This window comes from Oculina patagonica, chromosome 3 (genome assembly GCF_052425735.1).
Source record: "Oculina patagonica isolate OP01 chromosome 3, crgOcupat, whole genome shotgun sequence".
In the NCBI taxonomy this organism is placed as follows: domain Eukaryota; kingdom Metazoa; phylum Cnidaria; class Anthozoa; order Scleractinia; family Oculinidae; genus Oculina; species Oculina patagonica.
Window position 1 is genome coordinate 25470100 of NC_135760.1, and position 27520 is coordinate 25497619.

General features: G+C 39.9%; 1 protein-coding gene across 4 annotated transcripts; it reads right to left on the reverse strand.

Annotated features, from left to right (window-relative positions):
• Positions 1-1240: 1240 nt before the first annotated feature.
• On the reverse strand, positions 1241-27520 carry LOC144647220 (uncharacterized). Of its 4 annotated transcripts, none has more exons than XM_078506985.1 (3): positions 27304-27520; positions 24491-24569; positions 1241-14020 (listed from the first exon to the last, which is right to left on the reverse strand). In XM_078506985.1, the coding sequence occupies exons 2-3, from the start codon at positions 24565-24567 to the stop codon at positions 3064-3066; spliced, it is 11034 nt and encodes a 3677-aa protein (XP_078363111.1). In that variant the 5' UTR covers positions 24568-24569; positions 27304-27520; the 3' UTR covers positions 1241-3063. The 4 variants fall into 4 exon arrangements, with proteins under 4 accessions (XP_078363111.1, XP_078363113.1, XP_078363112.1 ...); XM_078506987.1 differs by lacking the exon at positions 27304-27520 and adding an exon at positions 26851-26872; XM_078506986.1 differs by lacking the exon at positions 27304-27520 and adding an exon at positions 25331-25349.

The window sequence follows — 27520 nt, forward strand, 5'->3', positions numbered from 1 at the left end:
GACCATCTTCAGCTGATACTAGACCAGACACCAAAAATCCCTACCCTACCCCAGACTTGCTTCTTTTTAGAACTGCATCACTATTATTGTTTTTAATGGCAAACCATCTGTTAATAACGTTGCTACGATGATTTTATTTACGTCTAGGGAAGCCTCTTTCTCTTCCGTGCTTCTTTGGACTTAATTCTTTATACCACTGATCAGTCTCCCGGCAAATGATACCCTATTCTAGACCAAAATTCTATGATTTCTATACCCTTTCCCAGACAGAACTGCTTATGGGAGTGCCTCTCCGTACAGTCCATTCGATTTCCTCACTCTACTTTGAGCCTGCTGTCCCACTGGCAGCGTTAACTACTTCATGTAAATAGCTGCATTCAATATGGCGTCTGGAACAAGACTTCAACATCGACGTTAATTGTGGTCTCGTAAACAGGTAGGATTACTCAAACTCACACTTTGTAAAATATGTCGGTAGAGTTAGAAGTATAACTTTCCAGAAAACGTTTGTTTGAAACGCTTGACTAACCTTCAATAAAAATCGAATTTTGGTCAAGTCGCGTTTCAGTTCAGTTTACTGTTCAAAGGAGGACCGAAAATGATTCTTATTTCTCCTTTCATGTTAAAGTAACTCCCGTGAACGCAGCTCAAAAGTTTAAATTGTGACAGTAGATCCCATACACGTAGTTGTCACACACACAAAAACAAACAAAAAATATAACAAATATTGATATAATTTATTTCATTTTGATACAAAAATATATCTACAAATTTATATAAAATTTCATTTTTTTGCCCGAACACAAGCGCTGTGATAAATGTCTAAAAAGTTGTTTGTTTAGGCCAAGTAAAAAAAATGTTTCTCGTCCGGATTTCTAAAAAGAGAGCGGGCGGGCGCTTTTTTTGTTATTTCCTACATCGTCAAATTCTCCAGAAGCGAACTTGCAAAATAAATCCTGACCTCTCCAGTACGGACCTAGCGTACCGAGGCTTAAAGTTTGGCCTGAGTTCGTATTAAAACGCAGACAAAAGCCATGTCTTACAGAATTTTCTTTGTACTTATTAAGAGTAACGCCTTTTGGTTTTTGTTCGTTTCGACTTTCCCAATACCAAATATTAAAAAAAGAGAAGCGACCCTAAAAAATGAAGCGGGCGGGGACGAGAATTTTTTTTTTACTTGGCCTTACATCAGTGAAGCAAAAATGTTTACCCCTCCCCCCCCCCCCCCCCCCCCCCCCCGTCGGTGCTAGAATATCATTATTTCAAATTCTAAAATAATGTATCTTTAATTGTAAGAAAACAGAAAATAAGGGTATTGTTTTGGAAACTGACCGGAAGAAAATATAGACAGAAAAAGGTAAAACTAACTTTTGGTTTACGGCTCCGACCTCGTCCGCTTTCGTGATTATATTCATTCTCATCGGCAAGCAAAACTTCAAAGAGTTAACCGAATTTTGTTTTAAAAAAGACGTATGTTACAGAACATGTGTAGATATGTAAAAGGCTTATTTTCATTCCGGCAATGCCCCCAAAAAACGAAAGAAATATCGCAAACGGAACTGAACTTAGCTTTTAAACTTATGTAAGGCTTAGAGAGCCATTAGAATACAATTATATTCTGACCAAAACACTGTTTAGCAAGGCTATGCCAGGTACGAAACCAAATTCAGTGTAACGATGTTTTATGTCATTTCAAGATTTAAGCTTTGATGTTCAAAATTGTTAAAAAGGACTTGAAATCGTGTGTTCTTGATTACATTTTATACAGTATATATATATGAACAGAATAAAAACTAAACGCATTGTGATTGATTATCGTGATCCTTTGAAAACACGGGGAATGTTTTCTTCTTCACAGTAATTGGAAAATCGGCTCTGAAAAAACCTGCAAATTCTAGGGAATTCTCTTGCACGAAATATTAAGGTATAAATGTAAAATACAGGTAATAATGTTGACAAGAATTGCCACAGTTTATGACCTAAACTTTGCCTAGAAGCTTAAACATAGGATGTATACCTCTAAACGATAAAGCTATTTTAAAACAGAAAAATATGCTACTTGTGTATAGACATAAGCATGTATAAGCATAAGCATAACACGAGTAAAATCCTAAACTCTACTGAGATACTGCTGTAATGTAGCATCTTCTGTTTAACCCACAACACCCACCCAAAAATTACCTTTTTTAAAAATTGACATTAGAGTGTAGTTTCTAACACTTTTTACGTGATTCAATATCTTTTTGTTTGTCGATTTATTTTATCTTAGTTAACGTTTCAGAGGTTTCCTATTGATTTCTCTTTCCAATCAATTTTGAGCTACGAGGCGGCAAAAACAAGTCGCGAAGTGACGAGTGAGAAAACCTCTAGTAGCGATGGGTACGATTCTCACTTTTGTGGTAGCGTCACGATCGACAAAATAAGCGCGTCATGTACGCGTGAGAAGCTGATTTTCATGCATTGTTCGGCTGTGAAACGTTTGACAGTTGGCGTCAGCATGGAATTGAGATTCAATCCGCCGCTCATAGAGGTTTTCTTTTCTCGCTTGGCTAGACCAAGCCTTTGCAGGAAAAGTTAAATGGTTAAAGGAACTGTGTCACAGATATTTTTTGCCAAATTTAGACATAGAAAATGGCCACCAAATTGAGTGAGGTATAAAAATAACCACTTAAAACAGTGAAGAAACATTTCAATAACACGGCAAATACAAAACAAGGTACAGATGGACAAAAATTAAAAAAGATTGAAACAGATTGCGATGTTGGTTTTTGAAAAACTGTTAGACTGAACAGTTTTCAAATTTAATCTCGTTTGTTTGTAACTTTAAGTCAAAACGCCCGAGACACAAACATGTTTGTAATGAAGCTATGGTTTTTGTCATTTAGATCCATAGAAGTAATTTCTTCGCTAACATTAAGTTTCATGGCTAGAATTTGACAAATCGTAATTAAAATAGCCGTGTCACAGTCCCTTTAGTGCGCACGAGCAAATTGAGAGTTACTGTTAAAAACGTCCGTATAAAATCTGTTCCGTTAAGCTATATAATATTTATATTTAAGTTATTTATACGTATTTCTCTAAAGTCACATATTCTTTAGGCACCGTACCGGGTCTTCTTCTCTCCTTCTTACAAATGGGACATTGATTTGGCACCGGGGGACGTTCCGTCGAGGGGTTCCTATGAAGAGGGCACGTATCCACCAGGGACAAAATGGGACTGCAATAAGAGCTCCTGGAGCACACACTGCGGTCGGTCTCCGAGCTACGGCTGGAGTCTGTAGAAGGTGGAGACGGGCCCTTTGGGCTTGGGGCTGCGTCGCGTCTTGTTGGTGGTGTCTCTGGAAAGCGCTTCACTGCAGGGGAACTGTGGGATCGTTGTTGCTTGTGTGGGGGACCTCGTTGAATTTGTCGGCCCCTACCCTCACCTGTATAAGAGCGCATTGGCGCTAGTGTTCCTTTAGAAAGTCTTATATCACTTGGAACAGGATCGTAGGATCGGCGACGAGGTTCTTGACTCTCTCTTCCATTCACTGCATTCAATTCATGTGTTTCCTCTGCGGAGACTCTTTCCTGGATGGGCTGGAATTTGTGGACTAACGGTTTATTCAACGAGCCTTTCCTAGGTAATGGTTCGCTACTGATTTCAGAATTTGAAGTATCGGCAATGAATTTCTCTTCAGTGATGGACTTCCTGCCTCGTAGTTGTTGACAAGCTCTCCTAAGAAGATCATTCTCCTTTTTCAAACTGACAATCTCTTCACGCAGTTTCTCCATGGCGTCTATAAGCTGAAGATTTTCATCTTCCAATCGTCTGTACTCCACTCCCATTTGCTCCATCCTACCGGTCGAATCTTTAAGATTTTCCGTCTCTTTCACGACGCTGTCTAAACGGCTCGACAGAAGTTTGGTCTTTGTCTGCATGGCTTGGTCTTTTTCTAACAACTGCTCGGCGAGCTGTTCTTTGAGAGATGCTTCGTTTTGTTTCTCCTTCTCAAGCTGTTTGATCTTGGACGCCATCTGGTGTAGTTCTTGAACGAGTCCAGTCTTCTCTTCGCCTTTTGCCTCGAGGTCTTTATACAATTCTCTCACATCTGCCTCCAGATTCTTGTTCACCTCTGCAAGTCTGTCGTTCTCTGAGAACAAGCTCTTGACTTTATCGTTTAAGTCTTTTTGGCTACCAGTGTCAAGAAGTTTTTCTATCTCAGCCTTTTGTTGTTTGTTGATCGCTTCAATACGTTCTTTGTCATACTCTAGCGAATGAACTTGCGACACGACATTCTCTTTCTCTTTCTCCAAGCCACGAACATCGCTCTCAAGTTTCCTTTGAAGGGCACCAAGACCTTCAACTCTCGTCTGAAGGGAGATAGCTTCGTGTTCTTTCGCCTCGAGCTTGGAAAGGAGCTCTTGATTTTTCTTGTCCATTTTCATTTTAAACGAATGTGCGTCCTCGACAAGTTTCTCTCTTTCACTATCCAACCCTTTACATTTTTCTTCTAAATCTTGGTATTTATCCTTCATATCAACATGTTCCTTTTCTAAGAGTTTCAAGTTGTTCTTTGTTCCTTGAAGTTCAGACTCTATCGACTTATTTTTACTCTCCGCGGCTTCTTTGGCATTTAATAGCTCACTGATGTTATGGTTGGCGTTTTCCAGCTCTTCGGAGATTTTTGCAAAATTGTCTTTGTTCAGTTTCTCAAGTTCTTTAGTCAGCTCCTTTACGTTTTTCTTCAATTTCTCATTTTCTGTAGACAAGCGTTCTTTCTCCTTCTTCAACTCCTTGGCCTTGTCCGACGCCTTCACCACTTTTCCGTCCTTGTCTTTCGTATCAAGTGACCGCTTTAATTCCTCATTTGCCTGCTCCAGAGATTTCTTCATTGCTCGTTCATCGTACGAAAGGGTTCGCAATCTCTCCACTTCGTATCGAACTTCCGAAACCTCGTTCTCGACAGCGGTTCTCTTCTTGAGCGCATACTCTAATCTTCCTTGCAGTTCGCCGACCAGTAACTGCAAAGACTCGTTCTTCCTCCCGGATTCTTGAACGCATTGCTTCAATGCGGTGATCTCAGCGTGCAGTTTGTTCTTCTCCCGTAAGTAATCAAGAAGATGTCCTTCACCTCTAGATCTCTCCTCGTCCAAGCACTCTTCTAAACCTCTGATATTTATGCGCAATTCTTCAAGACGATCTTTCAAACGTTCGGCTTCTTCTAAATCGTTCGCCGTCAGGTCGCTCTGCGTCTCCAACTCTTGAGTACTTGTTTCAACCTTATGGCTGCCAAAACTCGCCGAGCGTCCTTTTTGATGTTGGCCACCGAAGTCAACGAGGCGCTTAAATCTTTCAACTTCAACAAGCGACTCATTGAGGATTTGCTTCAAGAGAATCTGAGCATTTTCGGATCGTTTGAGTCTCTTCGTAAGCCTGTCTCTCTCTTTGCAAACTTCATCTAACTGCTTCAGAAGCTCTTTCTTCTCCTCCGTAGATTTTTCGATAAAACTTCGAGCTCGCTCACTTGACCTTTCAGCGCTGTCTTTGTCAGATTCGATTCGACGGCTCTCTCTGATATCGTTCTTAGCACGGCTTAACAATTCCGCTGTCTTGGAAACGGCTTCAAGCATATCCGACTCGGCTTTTCGTAGAGTTCCCTTCAGCTCCACAACTGTAATAAACGAAGACCTGTTCTTTTCCATGGCTAGCATCGACGAGAGTTCACTGCGCATTTTGGTATATTCTTTCTCCATCTCTTCGATGGTGGATTGATATCTCTTCCGCTCTTGCTCGTGTAGACGTTCTTTTTGTTTCAAAGCTCGCAGCGCGTCAGAAAGTTCGAGCTGCAAATCGAAGACTTGATCACGCGCTTTTCTCAACTCGCCTCTCAACTCTTGCTCGAGGGACTCCAGCGTGGCTATTTCTTTTCTGGCATTTTCAAGAGCGTCTGTTTGTTTCTCGGATTGACCTGTTTCCATTGTCGGCGGAGTCTGGTTCAGTTCAGTGACTTTGGACGATGTGATTGTTACTTTCTCCACGCCACTCTCCAACACGTCAGCAGCGGACGCCTTTTGCAACTTCTCTTCGGGAATGATCACGTTTTGATATCTTTGTCTCTCTTTCACCTCTTCTAATTCTTTCTTCAGTTTGTTTTCCTTCTCCTTGGCGATATTCAGCGCTTCCTGAAGCCGGTTGTTCGCCCGCCTGATGCTGTCTAATCGTTCCTCGTCTTCGCATCTCTCTTTCAACGTCTTGCGGAATTCTTCTCGGGCCGTCGCCAAACTTGCTTCTTTCTCCTTGAACTCTTGCTTCTGTTCAAACCTCGATCGCTTCTCGTCTACTATTGCTTCTTCAAGCAATCCGATTTTCTTATCTTTCTCAGCTAGTTCATTTTTCAGTTTCATAATTCTATCGTTCTCCGGCGTTTCTGACATTATCTCGCCGTCGATGTCTTCCTTTTGCTCCCGCCTCGCTTGTTTCTGATTGGCAATTTCCTCTTCAAGCGATGAAATCTTTTCATCTTTTTCACTCAGTTCTTCTTGTAATTGGTCGAGCGTATCCTGCATTTTTCGTTCTCGTTCCTGCCTTGATCGTTTGTAATTTCCGATTATTTTCTCAAGCGCGGAAATCGCTTTGTTCTTTTCATCCAACTCTTCTTTTAATTGATTGAGCTTTTCCTGAAGCTCTTTCTCCGATATTTCTGCCATTATCTCTTTTGTTTCTTGTTCTAGCTCAACTCTAGATTTGTACTTAGCAATTTCCTCTTCGAGAGATGCGATCGTTTTATTTTTCTCGTTCAGTTCCTGTTGTACTTTATCTACTTCCTCATACAGGTCCTTCTCCACTGCTGCAGATTTCATCTCAGACTCCTCTTTTGCCGTTGTTACGTCTTCCACTGCTAAACGTAAAGTCGCGTTTTCGTTCTTCCTCTCTGCCAGCTCGCTCATTATCTCCTGGTTTTCAAGGCTCAACTGATCCAGTTTGTATTCAAGTTCCTTCATTCTTTCCTTGCTTTTCGCTAGCCCGTCTTCAACGCGTTTTTCGTCTTCAGAGTCGAGCTCTTTTGAGAGACGTTTTACTTCTTGCGTACTCTTCTCCAGCGCGTCCTCTAACTTTTTCCCTTCTTCTAAGGCTTCACTGTATTGCCGTTCCTTAGTTTTGATTTCTTCGCGAAGGGCATTTTTATCTTTAAGTAAAACCTCTAGCTTTCTCGACAGCTCCTTATTTTTGTCTATTAAAGATCCGATCTCCTCCTTATAGTGCTTGGTATTCTCGTCCAGTTTGTCCTCCAAACGTTCTTTTTCTTCTATCAGAGTATCCACGTTTCTTTGCAGTTTCTTCGTTTTGGACCTCAGTTCTTCGATAATTTCGTTCAGTTCATCTTTCTCATCGTTCAGATCATCCAGCTCTTCGTTTAACTCCGAGTTTATCTGACGTTGCTTCGCTAATTTGTTCTCTAGACATTCTTCTTTATCTGGGGCTGATTCTAAACTGAATGTCATTTCTGCCGCAGATGAAAGCATACCTTCTTCAGCGCAAGAAATTATTTCTTCGCTTTCCTTCAGTTTACCAGCATCTTCCTGATCTTGAGCGAGCGTTTGCGACGATAGTTTTAGAGCTTCGTTTTCTTCCTTGAGTTTATCCAATTCCTCTTCGATACTAGCTTTTTCATCTTTTTCACGGGCAAGCTCATGTTTCAAGCTTTCAGTATCTTGAGCCATTGTCTGCGAGGAGGTCTTCAAAGCTTCGTGATCCTTGGTAATTTTAGCCAACTCATCTTCAGCGTTCTTCCGTTGATCAATTTCAAGCTCAAGTTCCTGCTCGAGTTCGCTCTTCTCTTCAGCGGCATCATCCAGTTTCTCTTTTAGAATTTCACATTCACCAGTTAATTTTTCCAACTCACTTTCGATCCGTCCTGTTTCTGTCTTCATTTCAATCAGCAAAGTTTGCTCCTTACTTTGAGCTTCAGCAAACGCTAAATTCAGTGCGGCCATTTCTTTTTCGATGGCTTCTAGCTTCTCTTTTAGCTTCTCGTTTTGTTCCCTTGTTTTTGTAGCCGTTGTTTCGGCTCTTCTCGACTTGCTCTCGGCACTATCCAAAGCAATCTTCAAGTCTCCGTTTTCCAGTTTTAGCTGATCGAATTTGCCTTTCCCTTTGTGAATAAACTCTTTTGAATCATTCAATTCACGTTGAATCTTTTCCAGACTTGAAGTCTTCTTTGTCAGTTTTTCTTTGTGCGATGCCAACTCCGATTTCAACTTTTCGCGCTCTTTTTCCATGAATTGTTTGCTTCTGTTTAACTCGCCTAGCTGTTTTTCCTTGATCTTATTTTGGTCTTCCAACTCCTTTAACTTTCTCTGAATGGACAGCTTTTCATCGTCAGTTGTCGCAATTCTCGTTTGTAGATCTTTGTTTTCTTCTTGATGTTTGGCTAACGCCGTCTCCATTTCTTTTAACTTCACATCCAACGCTGTCTTAGCTTCCGTTTCCTCATTCAACTTCTTTTGCAGATTGTTCCTTTCTTCAATGACTTCTTTGCGCGACTTCTCAGCTTGACTGCACTGCTTCTCGAGTTGACTAATCTTGCTTTTCAATTCGTCCACAACTCTCAACATCTCCGCAAGAGAGACGTTCGACTTTTTCAAGTCCTGATTAAGGGAATGAAGCTGCTTGTCTTTTTGATCCAACTCTTTCTTCCACTTCAACACGTTTTCTTTGGCCAGCATTTCCACGGAAGTCAGATTAGCAGTCTTGGCTTCTAAACTTTCCTCTAGATCAACTTTCTCCTCTTGTAGCTTGAAATTCTCCTCCTCTGCTTTCTTCAAACGCTTTTCAAGATCTCGGCATTTATTCTCAGCCATCGTAAACGATTTCTTCTCCTCTTCAAGCCTACTGACACAGGCTGTCAAATCTTGTTGGTTATTCCGATGTTGTTTGTTCGCGTTCTCCAACTCTTGCCTCAGACTTTCGACTTGAATCTTCTCACGCTCCAGTTCCGCAAGAAGTTTATCCGAACCATCTTTCGCCATTTCCAACGCCACAGACACCTCTGCTTTTGTTAGGCTCAAAGACTCTGCTTCCTTCTCCTTGTGCTCCAACATCTTCGCTTTCTCGGTCGCTTCGGCAGTGACAGCGGCAATCTGCTTTTCTTTGTGCGCCAACGCAGCTCCTAGCTTCTCTTTCTGCAGGCTAAGCTTTTCAATCAGACTCCGAACATCACTGATTTCACGCGAAAGTCGCATTTCATCCCGAGCTTGCGCGGGCGTTAATTCTGACGGCGCATGCTCTGTGTGCTCTTTATCGTCCAGCGCCTCTTGCAATTGCAACGTCAACTCCGCTCGTTCTTGGATAAGCTGCTTGTTGTCGTCTTGGATTTCGCGATTTTTATTTTCGGCCTTCTCAAGTTTCTCTTGTAATGTTTTCAGCTCATTTCTCAAATCCTGTAAATCTTTCTCTGCGCGTTCTAGTTTTGATGTTACTTCAGTTAGTTGTGTTTCAAGAAACGCCTTTTCCTCTTTGAAGTTTGCAACTTGAGCTTTTAAATCGTCTTTTTCTTCTTCAACTAGCTCCAAGTCATCTTCGGTTGTTTCAAGCTTGTCTTGAGCAGCTTTCAGCGAGCTTTTCAAGTTTTCAATTTCACTGTTTAGCTCCTTAGTAGTGCTTTCCAACTCTTGTTCTTTCAATTTTAGAATTTCATCTTCTTCACTCTTCTCTGTTTTAGCTTTTGCCAGAGTTTTCTCAAGAGACCTGTAGTCGTTTAAAAGTTGCTCCTGTTTAATGTCCAGAGCTTCACTCTCACTTTTCATTTCATCAACCAGTGCGTGAATATCTTCGTTTTCTTTGACCATATTCTCATATTTCTCCTCCAGCTCGGTCAAGGCTTGCAATTTCTCTTGAAGTTGTTCTTCGAGCGTTTTCACTTGCTCTGAAAGCCGGGCCACTTCTTTGCTCTTCTCGTTATTTTCCGCCGCGACGTTTTCAAGCTTCTTGTTCTGCGCGTCAAGATTTTGCTGAAGATTCTTTTTATCCTCGGCGAGCTTTTCTGATGATTTGTTAAGCTCTTCTTTTTCTTTCTTTAGGTCAGAGATGTCCTTAGAAAGTGTATCATGCTTTTGTTTGGATGCTTTCAAAGACTTCTCCAGCGCTCCAGCTCTTTCCCACGATTCATTGGCTTCGCTTTCTAGAGTTTTCTTGCGCATGTTGGATAGTTGAAGAGCTTCTGTTATCTCCTTGTTTGCTTCCTCTTGTTTCCGCAAGTCCCATCGGAGCTTTGCATTTTCTTTGGTTTTCTCTTCTACAACAGCATTTATGTCTTCTACTGGTTTCTCTTCATCTTGCTTTTGCTTTGAAACTTCTTCAAGGCGTTGTTTTAGTTTCACTTCTTCCTCCTTAGCTCTTTCAAGATCTCGTAACATCTCTTCGTTTTCTTTGGCCATCAGTTCTTGCTCTTTCTCCATAATTGCCTTTTCAGCTAAAAGAGAATCAAACCAGCTCTTGAGTTGTTCGATCTCTTCGGCGCTTCGTTTCAGCTGCACTTCAAGCGTCTTTTTCTCCGCGTACAGTTCATTGTAGCGTACATCGGGTGCTTGTTGATCATCAGGTGACGCACTTTGAAGCAAGGAACCTGTCTCAGTTGGAACTAACAACTCCTTGTCATCATGGGGCGGTTCTTTAAAGAAGGACGTGACCGTTTCATAAACAGCAGGGCTGCTACCATATTCTGAAGCCATTGTTGGTTGTATTTCATCTCCGGATTCCACTGGCTTTTCAAGACCATCACTCGAGTCAACAGGGCTTCCTTCCGTAGCGCTCTCCTCAGAACTTTCTTCTTGCGAAGAGGCCTGACTTGTCTTCAACATTTCTAATTGTTTCTTCAGTCCATCGTTCTCTAAATGCAGGCGATTGATAACTTCACTTTCGTCTTCTTTGACCTTTGCGTCGCTGGCTTCCTCGACACTCTGATCAGCTTCAATTTGAGAACCAGTAACTTTCTCTTTCCACTTGGCTTCGGATTTTTTCAGAGTTTGCAGCTCGTTCGTGGTCTCAAGCAGCGCTTCTTTTAGAGCATCTCGCTCTTCAGCCATTCTGCAAAGCGAATTCTTTAAGCTTTGAAGCTCGGCTGAAGTCTCCGTCATGGACTTGCTGTTTTCGTGCTGCTTACATAACGCATCTTCCAATTGAAACTGTAGGCTCTCTTTGCTTTGATAAACGTTTTCCAAAGCATCAGCTAAATTGGTCTTCTGCTGTCTAATTTCGTCCATTTGCTCTGACATCGCTTCTTTCTCCTCGGTGAGTTTTGCAATAAAACTCTTCACTTGCCTTCGTTTCTCGTCAAGTTCTCGGACGTACTTCTGCAGGGATATTTTCTCCGTTTGCGTCGTTTCTACTTTCGCCTTCAGTTTTTCCTGTTCGACTTTCACTCTCCTGAGCTCTTTCTTAAGAAGGATAACTTCTTTGTGGACTTTTTCAGTCAGTGATTGTATGCTATTGCCTTGCTCTTCCAGGGATATCGATTCTTGAAGTCCAGCATCGTGTTCTTCAGATGTACTATCTTTTTCTTTATCTGTCAGGGCCTCGTAAAGCTCTGATAGTTTCGCGTGGATTGAGCTCATCTGTTGTTTGGCTTTACCAGCATTTTCACCTTCTACTGTAGCCGACTCGAATTCAGTCTTTAAACGCAGATATTTCTCCTTCAAATCGTTCAGTTCGTTTTCTGTCATTTCGACCTTCTTTTCTAATGCGGTCTTTTCTTCGGTGATTTCGTCCAGAGACTCGGCAAGCTCTTGTTTCTCTTCGTGTGCCTCGCGAAGACATTCTTGAAGCGTGTCCGAAACTTCTTTGTTCTTTTTCAACTGATTTTTCGACACTGTAGCTTCGTTCCTCAACTGCGACACCAGCTCTCGAAGCTCCTTTTCGTTTTTGACGCTCACGTCCAGTTGTTGTTGAATTTTTTCTTTCTCCTTTTCAATCGCAAGTACACGCTCTTGTAAACTTTGCAACTGTTCGTTAAGTCGAAGCTCCTTCGTTCGTGACTCGTCAACAGTCTCTCCATTTTCGCGTGCGACATCTTCGCTTTCTTGTGGACAAACGTGAACGAAATTCTCGCTCGCCAAAACGTTTCCATTTACATCTTTATCCCGATCACTTGTCGTTAAATCTTGTTTATTATTGAGTAGGAGATTTGTTGACGAATCTTCCATCTCTTTAGCGCCATTGTATTCTTTAATTACACTCTTGAGTTTATCGATTTGCACCTCGAGGGCTTCGTTCTTTTCGAGTTGATGATACAACGAGTCGAGCAAACAAACCTTTTCCTCTTCTAAGTTGGAGTTATCAGACTTTAACGTTCTTATAACATTTTCCAGATCAGTCCCGCGCTTGGTGAGGCGTAGAATGTCTTGTTTAAGAAACTCGCAGCGCTCGACCGAAGTCTTTCGTCTTGGTAACATACCGGTGCCGTTTTCGTCGCGTTTGTACTCCAGTGGTACTTTCTCGCCTCGCTTCGTCCGTAGAATGACCACCTCTCTCTTAAGATTAATATAACTGTCTTCGATATCTCTTTTGTCCACTTGAAGTTGTCGTATTTGTGCTCTTTGTGAATCTATTAACTCTTTGCATGTCTTGATTTCACTCAAAAGGCTTGAGTTATGAAATTTTTGCGTTGTGTCCCTTGGGGGACACGCTTCGCTTACACCGTTCACTGCTTGGCTATTGATTTCATTGAGCTTTTGAACTTCGGTACTTAAATAGTCAACGACGTCCTCTAGGGAGTCCTTTCTTTCTATTTCATCAAGAACAGACTCTAAGTGATCCGCATTCTTCTTAGAAAGTTCAACAAAGCTACCACGTAGCTTTTTATTGTCTGACTCCACAAGTTCTAACGTACTTTGAATCGCTTCCTTTTCCCGTTGTATATGCTCCATTTCTTCAAGGCTAGAATCTAACGCGTCGGTTATTTGACTTCTCAACTTGTCCGCGCTGTCTTCAAGCACTCTCTTTTCCTCCGTCAACTTGGCGGTTTCTTCCTCCAGAGATTTATTTTCTTCCTCTAACTCGTCGACTTCCGCTTGCAAGTCGTTCACACGTTTTTGCAGTTCTTCAAGTTCACTGGACAGCGAAACTCCTTGATTCGCCATTTGTCCTAGGATGTTAATTTTACACTGAACCGCGGCATCACAAGTGTCAATATCGTTGTCTTTCTTTTCGCTACTGCTCTGTTGGCTTTGCAGTCTATTTACTGTCGCTAGCAGAACTTTTCTTTCTTTCTGCAGAATGGCAAGCTCAGATAAAGCAGATACATCTCCGCGTTTGGCATCAAGAGTAGATTCGACATTTATCAGTGAAGCCAGCTCTTCGTCCAAAAGCCCACGCTCGTTCAATTTGTCCTTGATTATTTTCAATTGCTTCTTATAGTTTTGGTTGTCTAATTCCAATCTTTCAAGTCTTGTTAAACCATCACTGTTTTTCCCGTCCTCGTGGTCTATGCTTCCGTTAGTTTGTAGCTGATTTTTCAACATGTCGCTTGCTGACCTCTTCTCCTCGTTCGTTGTAATTTGCTTCTTACTCACTCCATCGACATTCGCTTCAAGTTCTTTCAAGGACAGGCTCTTTTCCTGGCGGGACGGGACTCCATTCAAGCTGTTAAATCCATTGTTCCTCTTATTCTGAAGTGTCAACAATTCTTGCACTTGTCCTAAATATCTCTCTAGGACCTTGACCTCACAGTTAAGGTCAGTGGTGCTGTTTTGTAGCCTTTCAACCAACTCAGGGGAGAACAATTCATAGAGTCTGCTACCCTCTTTCGAAGCCTCTGTTTCTTTACAAACTGTTTCATGTAGAGAAACCAGCTGTGACTGCAGGCGATGGCCTAAGCTTGTCATTTCAGATGTTAATTCTTTAAGTTTTACACCGTTCTCAGAATACGAACCGTTTTCTGTTCCATTCTTTTTGTTTGCTTCAAGCGGGTTGCGTTCTTTATCTTCATGTTCTATGAATGTACGATCAAAGTCTTGACCTTGTTGAGCTTTTTCACGGTTCCTACCAAAGTAAGAATAAAACAATTATTTCATAAACGCGACACTCGAGGATGCTGTCATGACGTACCTATTGGAGCTTAAAATTCACGCGTTTGGTTACTCAATCAAAGGGAACAATTCAATGCATTTCATCTGTTGTTTTAAGCTGAGCTCCACAAGAATTAATGATAAATATTTGGGCAAAAGAATTAATATCTCAACAGAAAACAGACAAATGGGACTTTGCATGATGTAAAATAAGGTATAACATCTGATTACATCTGTGGAATAGTAACAAGCCTTGAATTTAGTGCGCAAAACGAAAAAACGAATTTGCAGAGTCACGGTGTAATTTTACATGGACCTTTCGGTTGCGTTTTAGAAAAAAAAATTTAATTAAAGTATCGATATAAAACGCCCAATTTTAAAATTGAAGATACAAAATGGATGAAGATACCGAGATCACAGATCATGCCACTTAACATTGCTTCTATAATCGCAGCTTAAAGACAAAAGAAATAACAAAATGGAATGAAAGCGCTCATGATCGACGACTCAGGTTTAAAATTTTCCAACGAAGATGTCCCTCTGTTAGCCGGCTTAGAGTCTCGCATTAGTGACGATTTTAGAGTTTGGCGTCCGCCAAGTTTTCCTGTGACCATCGTTTTGAGTTATGTACAACTTTCAAAGTGTCGATGACATCTCAATTATTTTAATCTTGAGGCTATAAACCCTCTTCACGCCTCGAGGAAAATTGTAAATACGAGCAGTTTAGCTTCGTTTGTTGAGCGAAGTCGTTTATATTGTGTTGTCAAGTACCTTTTTAGCGATCTGTACTTATGAATTGATAAACCTCTGCTAAGTTAATTTACTTTGCGAACTACATACGTAAAATCTTATACCCGGCAATATTGATACATGCTTTGTAAACTATGTAATTTGTTGTCGTTTTGTTTCCGTTCGTCACAGCTTGAATGCCGTCAAAATTGCATGGATCCAAAACTAGGCACTGCTACAAAATAGCAAACGTTAGTTCTCCGAGCGTAGTGAAGACCCAAACGATTAAATTCGCTTAATCGCTGAAACACTATTTAAAACCTGTTTATACGGCTTAGGCCTAAGAGGCTTTAGCAACCATAAAACAAATAGATTAACTCGAAACTAACCTCGTTCGCTTGTTCCTGAAAGCATTCATTCTAGCAATATGCAGCGTTGCAACTTAAAGGTAGCGAAAGTGGATGCTACCGTTTGTTTGAAGCGACATGTAAGGAAACAACGTTGTTTATAAAATTGTACAAGTAGCCGAAATGTGATGTTAACAATACCATATTATCATAAACTAATTAGGCCATGAATGCCACGCGCTTGAGTGGAAAACAAAGTGTATTCAATAAGCACGTTGACCAAAACAATCGAGTGCGCATTATTTTTATCGCCCCCGCTTCCCAAGGGAACTATTCCTTCGCTCGAGCTAAGAAGAAATATTCGATCAGTTTAGTGTAACAAAACGACGGATGATAAAGAATTTGCGTCGTTTTTGTAAGAAATCCGTGATACGTGTAGAAATGCGGGAATAGTCCCTGCTTGTGACGTGCGAAATGAAATGCTGTGATCTAATTGGTTAAACACGTAATGCTATAATTGTACAACTGTTTAGTGGGGTTCTTGTCTTTCAAATTGGTGCATTTAAGCCAACGTTTTTCGTTTGCAATCTGTCTCAATCTTTCCCAGTTTTAGCCATCGTCGTTCCTGTTTGCCTTATTTTAAAATCCTTCTTAGTTACTATTAGTGTGAGGTTAATTACATTATTGATTAAATACTGTCTTCTCTCAACCATATTTAACGGATTTAGACGCACAGGTTATGAGAAGAAACGATTTGAGCATCGCAGGAAAAAAACATAGCTGAGAACTAAATTCTCCCAAGACTAATTACAGAAAATGTACGGAAAACCGTAACGGGATTTTTGACGCTGGTTCATTTCTGCTTTGTCAGCAGTAAAATGCTGCACAAAACCATGAAAAGCCATTCTTATGTTCTCTAATGCGATTAAAATTTTCAGTGATTGCGGTTACAGCAGTTTTATACTGGCTAGCTCTTCAAGCTGTCCTGTGCTTTGATTGGTCACCCGAGAGCGCAAGATGGGGCTATCTGCCTGCTCAGGATCGCCCGCTGTGTCCTGCAAAAAAGGTTTTCTTTTTGCCGTATAATAAATTCTCTATTGACCAAACTTGTTCGGTCAAGACGACTGGATATTGGCCTCATTCTTATTACTTTTTACGTGCAAGTGTTTATGAACACGCAAAAAAACCCTTTGGCCAATATTCAGCCATCTTGCCCTCACTATTGGTCAATAGGCAGTTTAAGATACGCTACGGCGAGGCGCTACTACGGCTGCCGGAAGTAATTTTCTCCAAATATAAGATACTGCGCATGTCAGTCAGTCACGTCCAGCCGTAGAGTGAAATCTGACTACGTGAGTCGGGAGGTTTTGCCGTAGTGGTAATACGTCGGATTTTATTCGCTTCTCTGTCCTTTTTCGCCGGGTTTCTCAGCATTTTAAGAGTTCCAACGAATACTGTATCCATTGAATTTAATTGTAGTCGAACAATTGTCGCGTTTGTCGCTCATAAGCTTAAAAAGTCTTATCCTGAATTTGACGAATTCGTTCGGTGCAAGTGTCGGTATGGACAAGAAAAATACTCTTGTTGAGCGTGCGATTTTTTTGCCTTCACAGTTTAGTGGAGATATACTATAGCTGTATAAGTATCCGCTACCATTTTGCTTCGGTGAGTACTGGTATATTTCAGTTCATAACTCGGTAATCTTTGCGATATTCGTATTTTTAAAATTAAACATTTCATCGATTTTAATTGTTGTTGTGTTGTTGTGTATTGCTGCTGTAGAAAGAATCTTTCGCTCAGAACTATTCTGTTAGTCCTAGCATAGCAAACAACAACTATATATTTTTGAGCGAAGCCATTCGGCTGTGGAAAACTAAATAAAAGTGTTATTCAACTCCTTAGCCTATGTTTCTTTGTATTTCGCCTTGCTTTTACACTAAATTTGGCGGACTGCCGAGACGTACTCTCCCCAGACCTTTTCGGTTACGGTAGCCGTAGTAGCACCTCGCCGTAGCGTATCTTAAACTGCCTAATAACCCATATATAGTTGACGCACGAGAGCTCTATGGCCCGGCTGATGACTGATGTCAGAATATTTTATGGACTTACTTTAGCGTACATTGATGTGAAAATCAAAATGTCAAACAAAAAAAAAAAAAACAGTCACGTCACACACGACTTGGTCTCGTGGCTTACTCCTTTGTTTGTGTCACGTTCTTGTCACGTCATCTGTGCATAATTTTAGTACAGGCGCACTGCCAAATGGAATCTATTTGTTTAGTAACACACAATCTGTCAGCCAATCCAATCGATAATTCATCGCAATCAGACGATAGATTTAGTTTCTCCATCCATTCGTCAGTCAGTCAGTCAGTCAGTCTGTCAGACAGTCAGTCAATCATCAGTCAGTCAAACAAGCAGCAATCAAACCAATCACCGATTCAAGCTGAAGAAACTCACTTAAAAATGAAATATTTCCTTTAAAAGTAAACAGAAATCTTCCCTTTCCTATGAAACAAACTTGAAAATGTAAGCTAAATGTTTTCAAGTTTACTCATATTGATATTCGTTCTAATCGTCCCGTCAAGGCTCACTTCCTTCTCATTTCTCAATCTAAAACACAAAAACTAATGTCGGATATTTTCATGATCTTATAATTTTCTGGTCGTCTCGAAATCACAATTTAAACTGACTGACGGTGTTTCTCCGTACTTACTAAAAGTATATAGAATTATGCCAATATTCATATCAATTCGGTCAGGTTGTGTCGCAGTTGAGAAGTTAATAAGAATAGTATTTAAACATACCGTTGTTATCACACTTTGGCGCTACAATCCGCAGAAAACTATGTTCTGATAGACAGAAATTGTGGATAGCAAAGCGATGATTTGTTTAAAAATGTTTTTCTTTTATTGGTTGCACAAAGATCCTTCTTTAATTTGAATATCGTGATACGCAGAAAGGCAGATATTCTTAAGAGATTTTCCATTTTTTCCTTCCTGTAAAATATAGTCGGGCCATAATCTCGAAGTCAATAAGCCGCATGCCTTTTTTGGTGACTTGCTGACGGAGGTCAGTTCCGGGCACCAGGCAGTCCGCCATATTACAGCTAAAAATGGCGACGGTTTTTACGTAAGCCATATTGGCGTTCCGAAAGGGACTATTTTTAAAGCTGTGCATGCGAAATTCCGGTTTCTCCATAAACTGTTTTTACCTGATTTTCCATTTATTTGCGATTCATGTCCGCCTGCTCAAGTCAGTCTGACTCGGCGAGCGACTGGGTCCTATTTAGCTGTATGCCCTTGACTATCAGTTTGAGGTAAAATATTAGAGTACACTCCAGCCTCATGTTAAGACGAAAACAGTCACTCAGTCGTGGAAACGAAAACAGAATACGTGCCCAAATTCTAGGCTATCAATATTGCAATCTATTTAAATTCATTTGATCTTTCCGTCCGGCCTTTCTCAAGCCCCATTTAAATTGATTCTAATTACCCGGACATTTCTCTTTTACATATACAGACAGTCACTTGTTTGCATTCTGGTCTCGACAGTACTGTTTGCCCAAGTTTAAACCTCAGTTGAAATATATTACTACTATACACAAGACATAAGAACTAATTAGTACATCGTCCGTAAGTGTTTTAAGTCAGTAAACGACCAAAAATCATTACAATTCTGACACGTCAACAGAAAATGTTGAATAGTGATGCTGTTATTTGCGTGGGTTTCGCTGTGTGCGCTAAGTTGTACAATTAATTTTCACAAAAGATGTTTCGCTGTAAGCCTACTGTTGATGAAAATTTTAATTCGGATTACAAATGATAAACGGTAAGCTTTTGTTTTCGCGGTTTTTCACGCGTGGCTTGAATCACTAGAAACGTTTCCGCAAGCTCCCTAACAAAGACGGTAGATCAGATATTTTGATATCATCTGTAATGAAAATTTTAATCACAGCAACATCGCTAGGAATTCCAATTGAACTAGTGGCTCGATAAATAAACTTTCCAGCGACGTGCGTTTGTAAAGCAGCATCAAGTTAAGTAAAGCTTAAGGCTATAACTTAATAAAAACCGCAACTGTTACGAGTATAGAAGCTTTAGTTTTATTGTTAAACGATTAGCAATTATCTGTGTTAAGACGTTTTAAGAACCGCATGTAAACGTATTCAGTAGCCCTGTCAAGTGCATTGTTGAGACCTTCTCAGTAATATTTAAACGAAGTGACGCTTAAAACTTTCTCGACTCCACTAGTGAAAAGTGTACATTACGTCTGTACCGATACTCGCTTATATGGGTTAGTAATTAACATTTTGTCGATGTGGATGAATGTAAAGCTTTCTTTACAAGATCAATCACAAAACAACCTCTCAGCTTTCCGTAGCATAAGCTGGCTAAATAATCGTTATTTCCTTTAGACAGGAAGCTTGTTCATCCCGGGTTGCGACTCCAACCCATTTGCCATGTCTCTTTAACAATTTTCCAGTCGCTATTTTCACCGCAGAACTAGAAGGAAATGTGCAAACTGCACGCAAAATTTTAGTATTTTTCAAGAACTATATTGTAATCGTAACTACGCTAAACATTGACGCAAATACGAAATAACTGAGCAATAAAACAGAGTTACATGTAGATCTCATTTTAGGATTGAAATTCTAGTTTGAGAGTTAAGCAAACTAAAGTAATGTTTTTCACACAGCAGACAGTCACAAGGACGGTTACGTCTGCAATATACACCACGAGTGTATTGAAATTTAGTATTGCTTTTAGCTAGGTATTCATCGTAATGGGAAGCTATTTGCGTTACCTGAGTGAACGACGAATTTTCGAATCCAGTTCTTTACGCTTTGTGAGCCGGTGCTCTGCAGTTTCGTATCAAGACCAGCAGCACGCTATGAATACTGTTAATTATTTAGTGTTGCAACACGCAGGATGTGTGAAACTCTGTCTGTCGCCTCGTTAATTAGTGCCAATAGAGCATGTCGTTTCCCTTGACAAGTTTACATTGTTTGATTCACGACTGAGTAAGCAAGTGACCTAAGTGGCTTTTACTGTTTTGTTTTCAAAATTTCAGCTCTGACTGTAGGCTAAAATGACCTTGGTGTCGCTCGCGCGCACGAGCCAGTAATAAATTTAACAACATTCGTTTCTTCACAAGCAATCGGTACATTTACTAAATGTTTCAAGCAGTCCGACGAACTTTGTTCTGATATGAAGTAGCGTCTGCGTCAACGGAATTTATTTTGGGGTCTGCTCGCCAATATATACGTTTTGTGTGCAATATTGCTTTTTTTGTTCTTTTGTCTTGTGTGCACGACAAGTGCTTACCAACAGTAATTAGGCGATAGGCAGACCGATAGACACAATACAGTTATTGTCCAACAGTTTACTTGTGGATAAACTCATATGGAGCTACAGAAAAGCCAAAAACCTTCTTCAGAAAAGTAAAGGAAAATAGAGAAAGATCGCGAAAAAGATTCAAACTGGGAAAGTAGCAAATCTTTTTTTTCTCGAAAAGATTTTAATATGGCTCGATCTCCATAACAGCTACATTTCTGCAAATGTCCTACTTTTCGGGAAACCTATCAAAAGTTTAAAATTAAGGCAAGCAAAAACAAAATACGTGAATTGTTGAAAAAAGAAAAAAAGACGGAATGTGGTCTGCAAACTAAACAGGTTCAAGACTGAACCAAAGAAAGTCAAGTGTAAAAGTTATTGATATAAAAGGGAGGTTTGCTAAGATATATGAGTGGAAACAAGGCGAAACCTCGCGAGAACCCTTAGGAAAAAGTCGAGTATGTGTGATTGTGGATGAAAGGTTATATTTATGCATATTACAGAATAAACTTCTTTCGCTCAGTTGACTATAAAGGCACGTGGCCTTGCAAATTTTCTCAAAGTTACAGACGTTGTTTTTAAAAAAAGTAAACCTCGAGCAATACGGGCCAATTATGAACACTCAGGCACAAAATTGTACGCATACTGAAACATTCCGATGCTTTGTTTACTTGAGTCAGAAAGGCAGAGTTTGTATGTTTAAGGTATCTTTTTGTAATAGTCCAGTAATAAACGGCCGATTTATCGGTTTAAAGGAGCTATGTCACAGTATTTTAAGTCATTTTGCAGTTTTCTAAGGCAGAAAAAAAACGAAACTTGAAAAATTTGCCATTTTTTTTCAGGTTAAGTTGTCCGTGACGTTGCTTCTTTAAAAATAGCTTTCTAATTTCAGGATAAGGCGCAGAAAATGGCGCCAGGTGTCTCGTCACGTGACACGACCTATGGCTCGCGCAGAAATAAATTGATCAACTATAAAATTTCTTACCATTAGACTGTGACGTTATGTCCTAATGCTTTACAGCTGCCTAGTAATAAACAATCATTGTTTTTTGAAATAGTCACAAAAGAAAGCAAGCTCATTTGAATCACACTTCTTTGAAACACGTGCAGGAACCAAAGTCTACAAAGGAGTGTGAAAAATCGAACTGGCAGCAAAAGGAATCTTATTTCCGTGTTAAATCATTGATCCATCTTTGGCATTTACTTAACAATGATTTTGATAAATGTTCATTAAAATAACAAAGGTTACAATTTGGTTCGCGTCAAGGGCGGTAAAAAGTCTGGAAATACAAATTAGCTAATGCAAGCTGAATAGTTAACACAAGCTGCAAAATCAAGTCTAGATTAACTTGATTTACTTAGTTCATCTTTGTAAAAGAAGTAATATTAAGTTAAAAGGGTCATAAGTTAAAAATACCAGAATAAAACTGCGGGAGCAACATGCTAGACAATGCCAGCACGCCAAACTATAAATAACGTAATTGTGTATTCACTTTTATGAACTAACCTTGACCGACCTGACTTGCCTGTTAGCTTTGTTTCTTGCCAAGCTCAAATAAATTTTTCTTGCTAAGTTTCTCACATTTCTTTCATTTGTGCGCAGAATCTGCTTATATTACAAGACAGTATCTCCTAATTGATGATTTTCGTGATTCTCCTAAATTGTCTGCTTAATAATGCAACCGTATCTCAAAAAGAAATTCGAGCTTGATCACTAAGAGTCAGTTAAGAGTTAAAAGACAAAATGCGGCGCCAAATTTCGCTTACTCTTGCTACTGTGAAGATGGTCGGCAGAAAATCTTGACAACATTAAGCAACAAAATTAAATTACGTTTGTAACTGCAAGATTATTAGTTCTGGTCTTGTCTAATTGTCATGATCAATTACCTTCGTTTACAAATTTGCCACCTGGGTTATTGGACAAAATCCCTCGTTTAGCATTCTCAAAGGCGGAACATGCGGAGAGTGGCATCTAAGTAGTTTTTTTGTACAAAACTAAAGACTTAGGTATCGTTCGGTTAGAGACACTTACCTATTCCTTAAAGTCTTCGCAATTTCTCTTAGTCGTGGGAAAATTCTCGCATATTCTCTTTGCCTTCTATAAAGGTCATCATGGGTCAACGAGCTGGTTTCCAAACTAAACATAGCATCTCAGGACCCAGTCCTTTTCCCACGAAGGCCAAAATCGCAAAATCGAGTCTCTCCTCTTAAGTTCAAAATTTATTTTCTAATAACATATATTTTAGGGTTTGCACCTCTGTAAATATCCAGGTTTCAGTTTTAAACATTTAATTTCGTGTCATATATACAACTACGAGAAATTACTGCTCTCAAATTGTTTGTTAAAGAGGTTTTTGTACAGTGTTTGTTTTGAGTCATAGTTGTGTACCGTGGAATTCCGAAAGTTATTCCGAGACCTTCCGATAATCGCCACAAATTTGGATCTCCTTAATAAATTTCTGAAAGCAACAATCCCCCTCCCCTTCCTTCAAAAAATATGAAAGAAACGTTGCTTTCTTTCAATTACACAACGTCGTCCGACGTTAGTTTAAAATTAAAGTATGTGACCATTTGGTAAACGATTATGTACCATTTTAAAACCAGTATAAATATTGACATATGTTCTAATCTACATGAACACGTCTGCATTTTTTACTCTTTCACCCGGATATTACGATCAATTTGTGGTGAGTTTTTGCTTGACAGTTGTAAAGGACGATTGAGAAGGCACGATTTCAGCTCACCGTCGTATGCGACAAACGTATTACCAGTTGAGAGAAAATGGCTGTCCCATTTATATAAGCAATTGCCTCTGCCAAGACAATAGTAGGGTAGTTTTTTTTTTAGAAAAAACAGTTCGTGGCCTAGTTCCACAAGGTGATAGGCAACCCCCACTAAGAACCTACTTCATCTGGTATCCATATTTTGAGTGGCCTCTTGTGCAATACACCTCTTTATTTCTTTTTACTACAGCTGTTCTCACTGTAGCCTGCGCGTAGGCACGTGAACGCAAAAAGGAAATTGGATATCTGCATGAAAGGCATTCTTTCAGTTGTTGATGTAGCTTGTTTTTCTGCACGTAATGTTTCGTGAGTCAATGGTTTAGCTAGCGTGTGTACATCCGTCCACTCAAACAACAGTAAATACAAACACAAAAGAGAAATAATAAACCCAAAAGGAACAAGGATGATTGCGATTTGAAACTTCAAAAGAGATTGAGACATACGGGCGAACTTGAGAGATTTTTTTTCTCGCGCGCGGCGGGATGCTTCGGGTTTGCCCAGAGGCCGAGCCTCGTCTCAAAATACACATATGGTTTCAAACGAAATCCTCACAACTATTTGGAAGAATTTGATTATTTTTACTGATTATTATGTCAATTTTCATAATAAGCATGCTTGATATCATGCATTGATAATTGAGGAGAAATCAGTTGGTCACTTTTGCGGCTTGAAAAGCTAGAGCGGTTTTAAATATCTGTCGTGACTTGGTTCCCGCGCGTTTTTCCGCGGTTTGCACCGGTTGCACGTTTATTCTTCGAGTTCTGATTGGTTCGTTGAGATGCCTGCGTTTGTTGTGATTGGCCTTTCGTTTTTACCTCAGACAGTTATTTAGAAAACCACTATAGAACTATTTGTACCTGAGTGTTTAAAGTAATCCGCGTTTACTTTGGTTTTTCATTACTACGCTCAGTGATTGGTTAAAAAAGCTTGCGCCACTATCTCATCCAATGAATCAGAAAAAAAACCTATCGTGACTAGCTCAACGCAAAACACCGAACACGGAATGGACCAATCAAACACACAACCGGTGGGAGAACGTGACGGTGTAAAGGTCAATTTTTGCGTCCTACTGTCTGATTGGTTTAGAGACAGCCCGTTGCGTGACTTTTATGTTCAACAAATTACAGCACTTGTATATGTAAGACGGAAGAGAAACCTTTTTTCTTTTGACAGCAAATTGAAAACCGCTTAAATTAATGTCAGATTTTTTCTGTTTATCTACAGAAAATTATTGCTCTAATTTACTTACTCAGGTGAAGACGAAGCCATTTCTTCCTTGCTGACAATTTGCGCGGACATTTTCTCTGTTTCTTCCTCTGACGTCATAACTGTGTGGAGGTAAGAAAACAAAACGATTCAATACATTAAAAAACACACACACATGAACTCATGAATAGCCTGTGTGCATCCGTCTCGAATTTCCTTCGCGTGCAACAAAGGAAAAAGGAGACGGCTTCACGCTGGCTATTCGGAGTCAGTATATCCCTAGTTATGAGTACCTTCGATCAAAGGGTCATAACTCACAGAAAACCCTTTTCAATTAAAAGCTCACTGCGCTATTTCCCCTCCCGGATATAATCCCTGCCAGGCTCTATCTTTTCAAATATTAAACGTACCTTCTTACCCGACATTTTCTCGACATCGCAGATTCGAGAATTTTTAAAAAAGTGAAATTTCCGCTACAGCCATTCTCGTCCCCAGCCCAACTCGTTTTTAAGCCCTATACCGCTGTCGAATTCTGAGCCTACTTTTCACTTTCGCTGTCAGCGTGTGCGCATGCAGTAAGCCAAAACAGTGACCACATTTCATCCATGATATTTACATAATATGCACAGCAAATACTGTGGTTATTATATTTTAAAAGTAAGGTTTCAAGACCTTTAGACATGTTATTTCGATTTCTTTTTGAAGCACTTTTGGAGGAAAGTGCACACTCAATGTAAACATGACTTGACCTTTTGAAGAAAGTGCTTGAGAGCGAGAATGACCTGGGACTCAGTGCCTCTTTCAAAAGTAAGAAAATGTCGATACGATCATTGAAACAAACTGATGCATTCAAAAAACAATCATTGAAATGTGAAAAGCTTACACTGGCAAATAGAACTCTCCTCGAATATCCCTCAATAACCTGCTAAACTGGTCTTGCTTTTGAATCTCCATTGAAGACCGTCAAGTTTGGTCAACTTTGCAAATGAAGTCAATGAACGAATGGCGCTATTTGGAAGTAGTTTTAGACATACATGTGCATTAGTTGGATATCTTATCAAATCCAATCATTTCTGCAAGTGTGTTTGTGATCTTGTGCCCATCCAAGACTTAGTCAGGAATGTGTATCCAATTACTAGATAACAGAAAAATTCTTCAGTACTTCAATTCAGTCTACAATGAATGAACTGAACAAGATTAATGTGGGCACTGTCAACACATTTCCTTTGTAGTAAGTAGTCATACATTTTCTGCATTTTTTTGGCCAAATGAAAAGTTAGAACGAAGCCGGCAAAAATACCTGATAAATCTTAAGTTTAGCTTCATTTTACTTTGTTTCGTTTAATATGATTTTATTTACTGTTTTTATGGTGTATGTTTCAGTATTTTAAGTCTCGTATCCGCCCCCTATACGGAACAAAAATACAATACTATGGCTCCTAAGCTTTTATAGCCGGCGCGATCGCCGGAAATACGGTTTAAAACGACAGACACACTAAGTTGCCATTCCAATTTTACTAATCTAATCCTGTTTAATAACAACCAGGGATTTCAACAAATTATTTTCACAGCGAAGAGGACAGTTAATACAAAACAGATGTTGCATTTTAGACATTTCAGTGGTATTGTTATCGTTTGTTTCTCGTATAATGCAATGCGATTTCACCAAAGGCACTTGTCTTATTTTTCAAGTATTTACAATATCCCGGCATATCCTCGAGAATATTGGTTGGCGATCAAAATTGACTTTGACATAAACATATTTTTTTTCAGCAAACATAAACATTGTTCTTTGTGCATTTAAGACATTTAAGCTGTACTAAGCACGACTTAGCGTGCATTTGGACAGGGTAGGTAATTTTGACAATGAAGTTTTCATAAAGACGTAAAGGGTGTTTATTGTAGTTATTTTCGTGTCTGGTGTCTTTAATCGGACCGGAGACAAAAATATAGCTTTAAAATTTTAAAATGGAATATTTAAAAAACAGAGCACGATTATCAGTGCAATCTTTCCTCCAATTCGTGAGAGTTGAAGCTCGTTGACGTGATTTCAATATTTCGTCTTGCTATAATTGAGTTAACACATGTCCTGGGGCAATATAGGACCAAAACAAAACTCCGCCCGATATTGCAAGAAACGAAGCGATCGATGGAAATGTAGCAAAATTCTCTCGTTAAAATAAAGTATTAAACAAGGCTTAAAGGTTATCACCGGTGAAGCTACGGAAGATTATAGTGCATTGAGCTAGATTTAAATGATTCTTTGCGAAACCACGCTTGGAATTCATCAAATTGTTTATGCGTGAGCCGCAGGCTCTAGTTAACGTCGATAAAGTGGCAACTGGTTTATAACAATAACATGTTAAATGGTAAAGAAATTTTAAAACTGAAACGTATACCTACCAGTAATTTTGTACCATATCTATCACAAAATCGCTTAGTTCTCTTCCGATACACAGTTTGAGAGGTAGACCACCGTGCTGTGAGCTGAGAGAAACCAAATCATGTATACAAACTCTTGCGTGCGTTTGCCGGAGGAAAAACCGAGTTGTTTCAAAAAACATACAAAGCAAATTCAGAGTTCTGATTTTAACAGTATTGAAGCAAGTAAAAGCCAATTTCCGGTTAGAAGCTCAAGGAGACATGTTTCGAATTGTCTGTTGTGGCTCGAGTTTCGAAAGCTGTTGGTTTCGTCCTTGATGAATGTTTCGGCGCGATTCACCGATACACAGTTGCGAAACTTGTAATCACGCGAAATTTGCGCAACAGAAACTTGACACGAGGATACTAACTTGAACGTTTTCCTGTGTAAAATGCGTCCTTGCCTATTTGTAAGAGCGAAGGAAAACGACCTACCGATTTTGTTGTTTCTCCAACGCTTGAAACGCCTTCCACGTGGCCAGTGTTATGGGCAGTGGGCAAAGCAACCTTTGTTTTTCATCTCGCACGGCCTCAACCTCTCGAAAACGGCTTGATTGATTTTCAGCGCTTGTAATCTTTACTCGCAAGAACAGTCCGGTTTCATCGAGATACTAGCAAAACGATTACTGCAGCTTCAAAACGCGTTCAAATT

What these genes read in the sequence shown, in the direction of transcription:
- LOC144647220 (XM_078506985.1), bottom strand. Translation starts at nt 24,567, where the DNA reads ATGACGTCAGAGGAAGAAACAGAGAAAATGTCCGCGCAAATTGTCAGC. An exon ending in ATGGCTTCGTCTTCACCTGA is followed by an intron (nt 14,021 to 24,490) that starts GTAAGTAAATTA and finishes TTACTTTGGTAG; the next exon opens with GAACCGTGAAAAAGCTCAAC.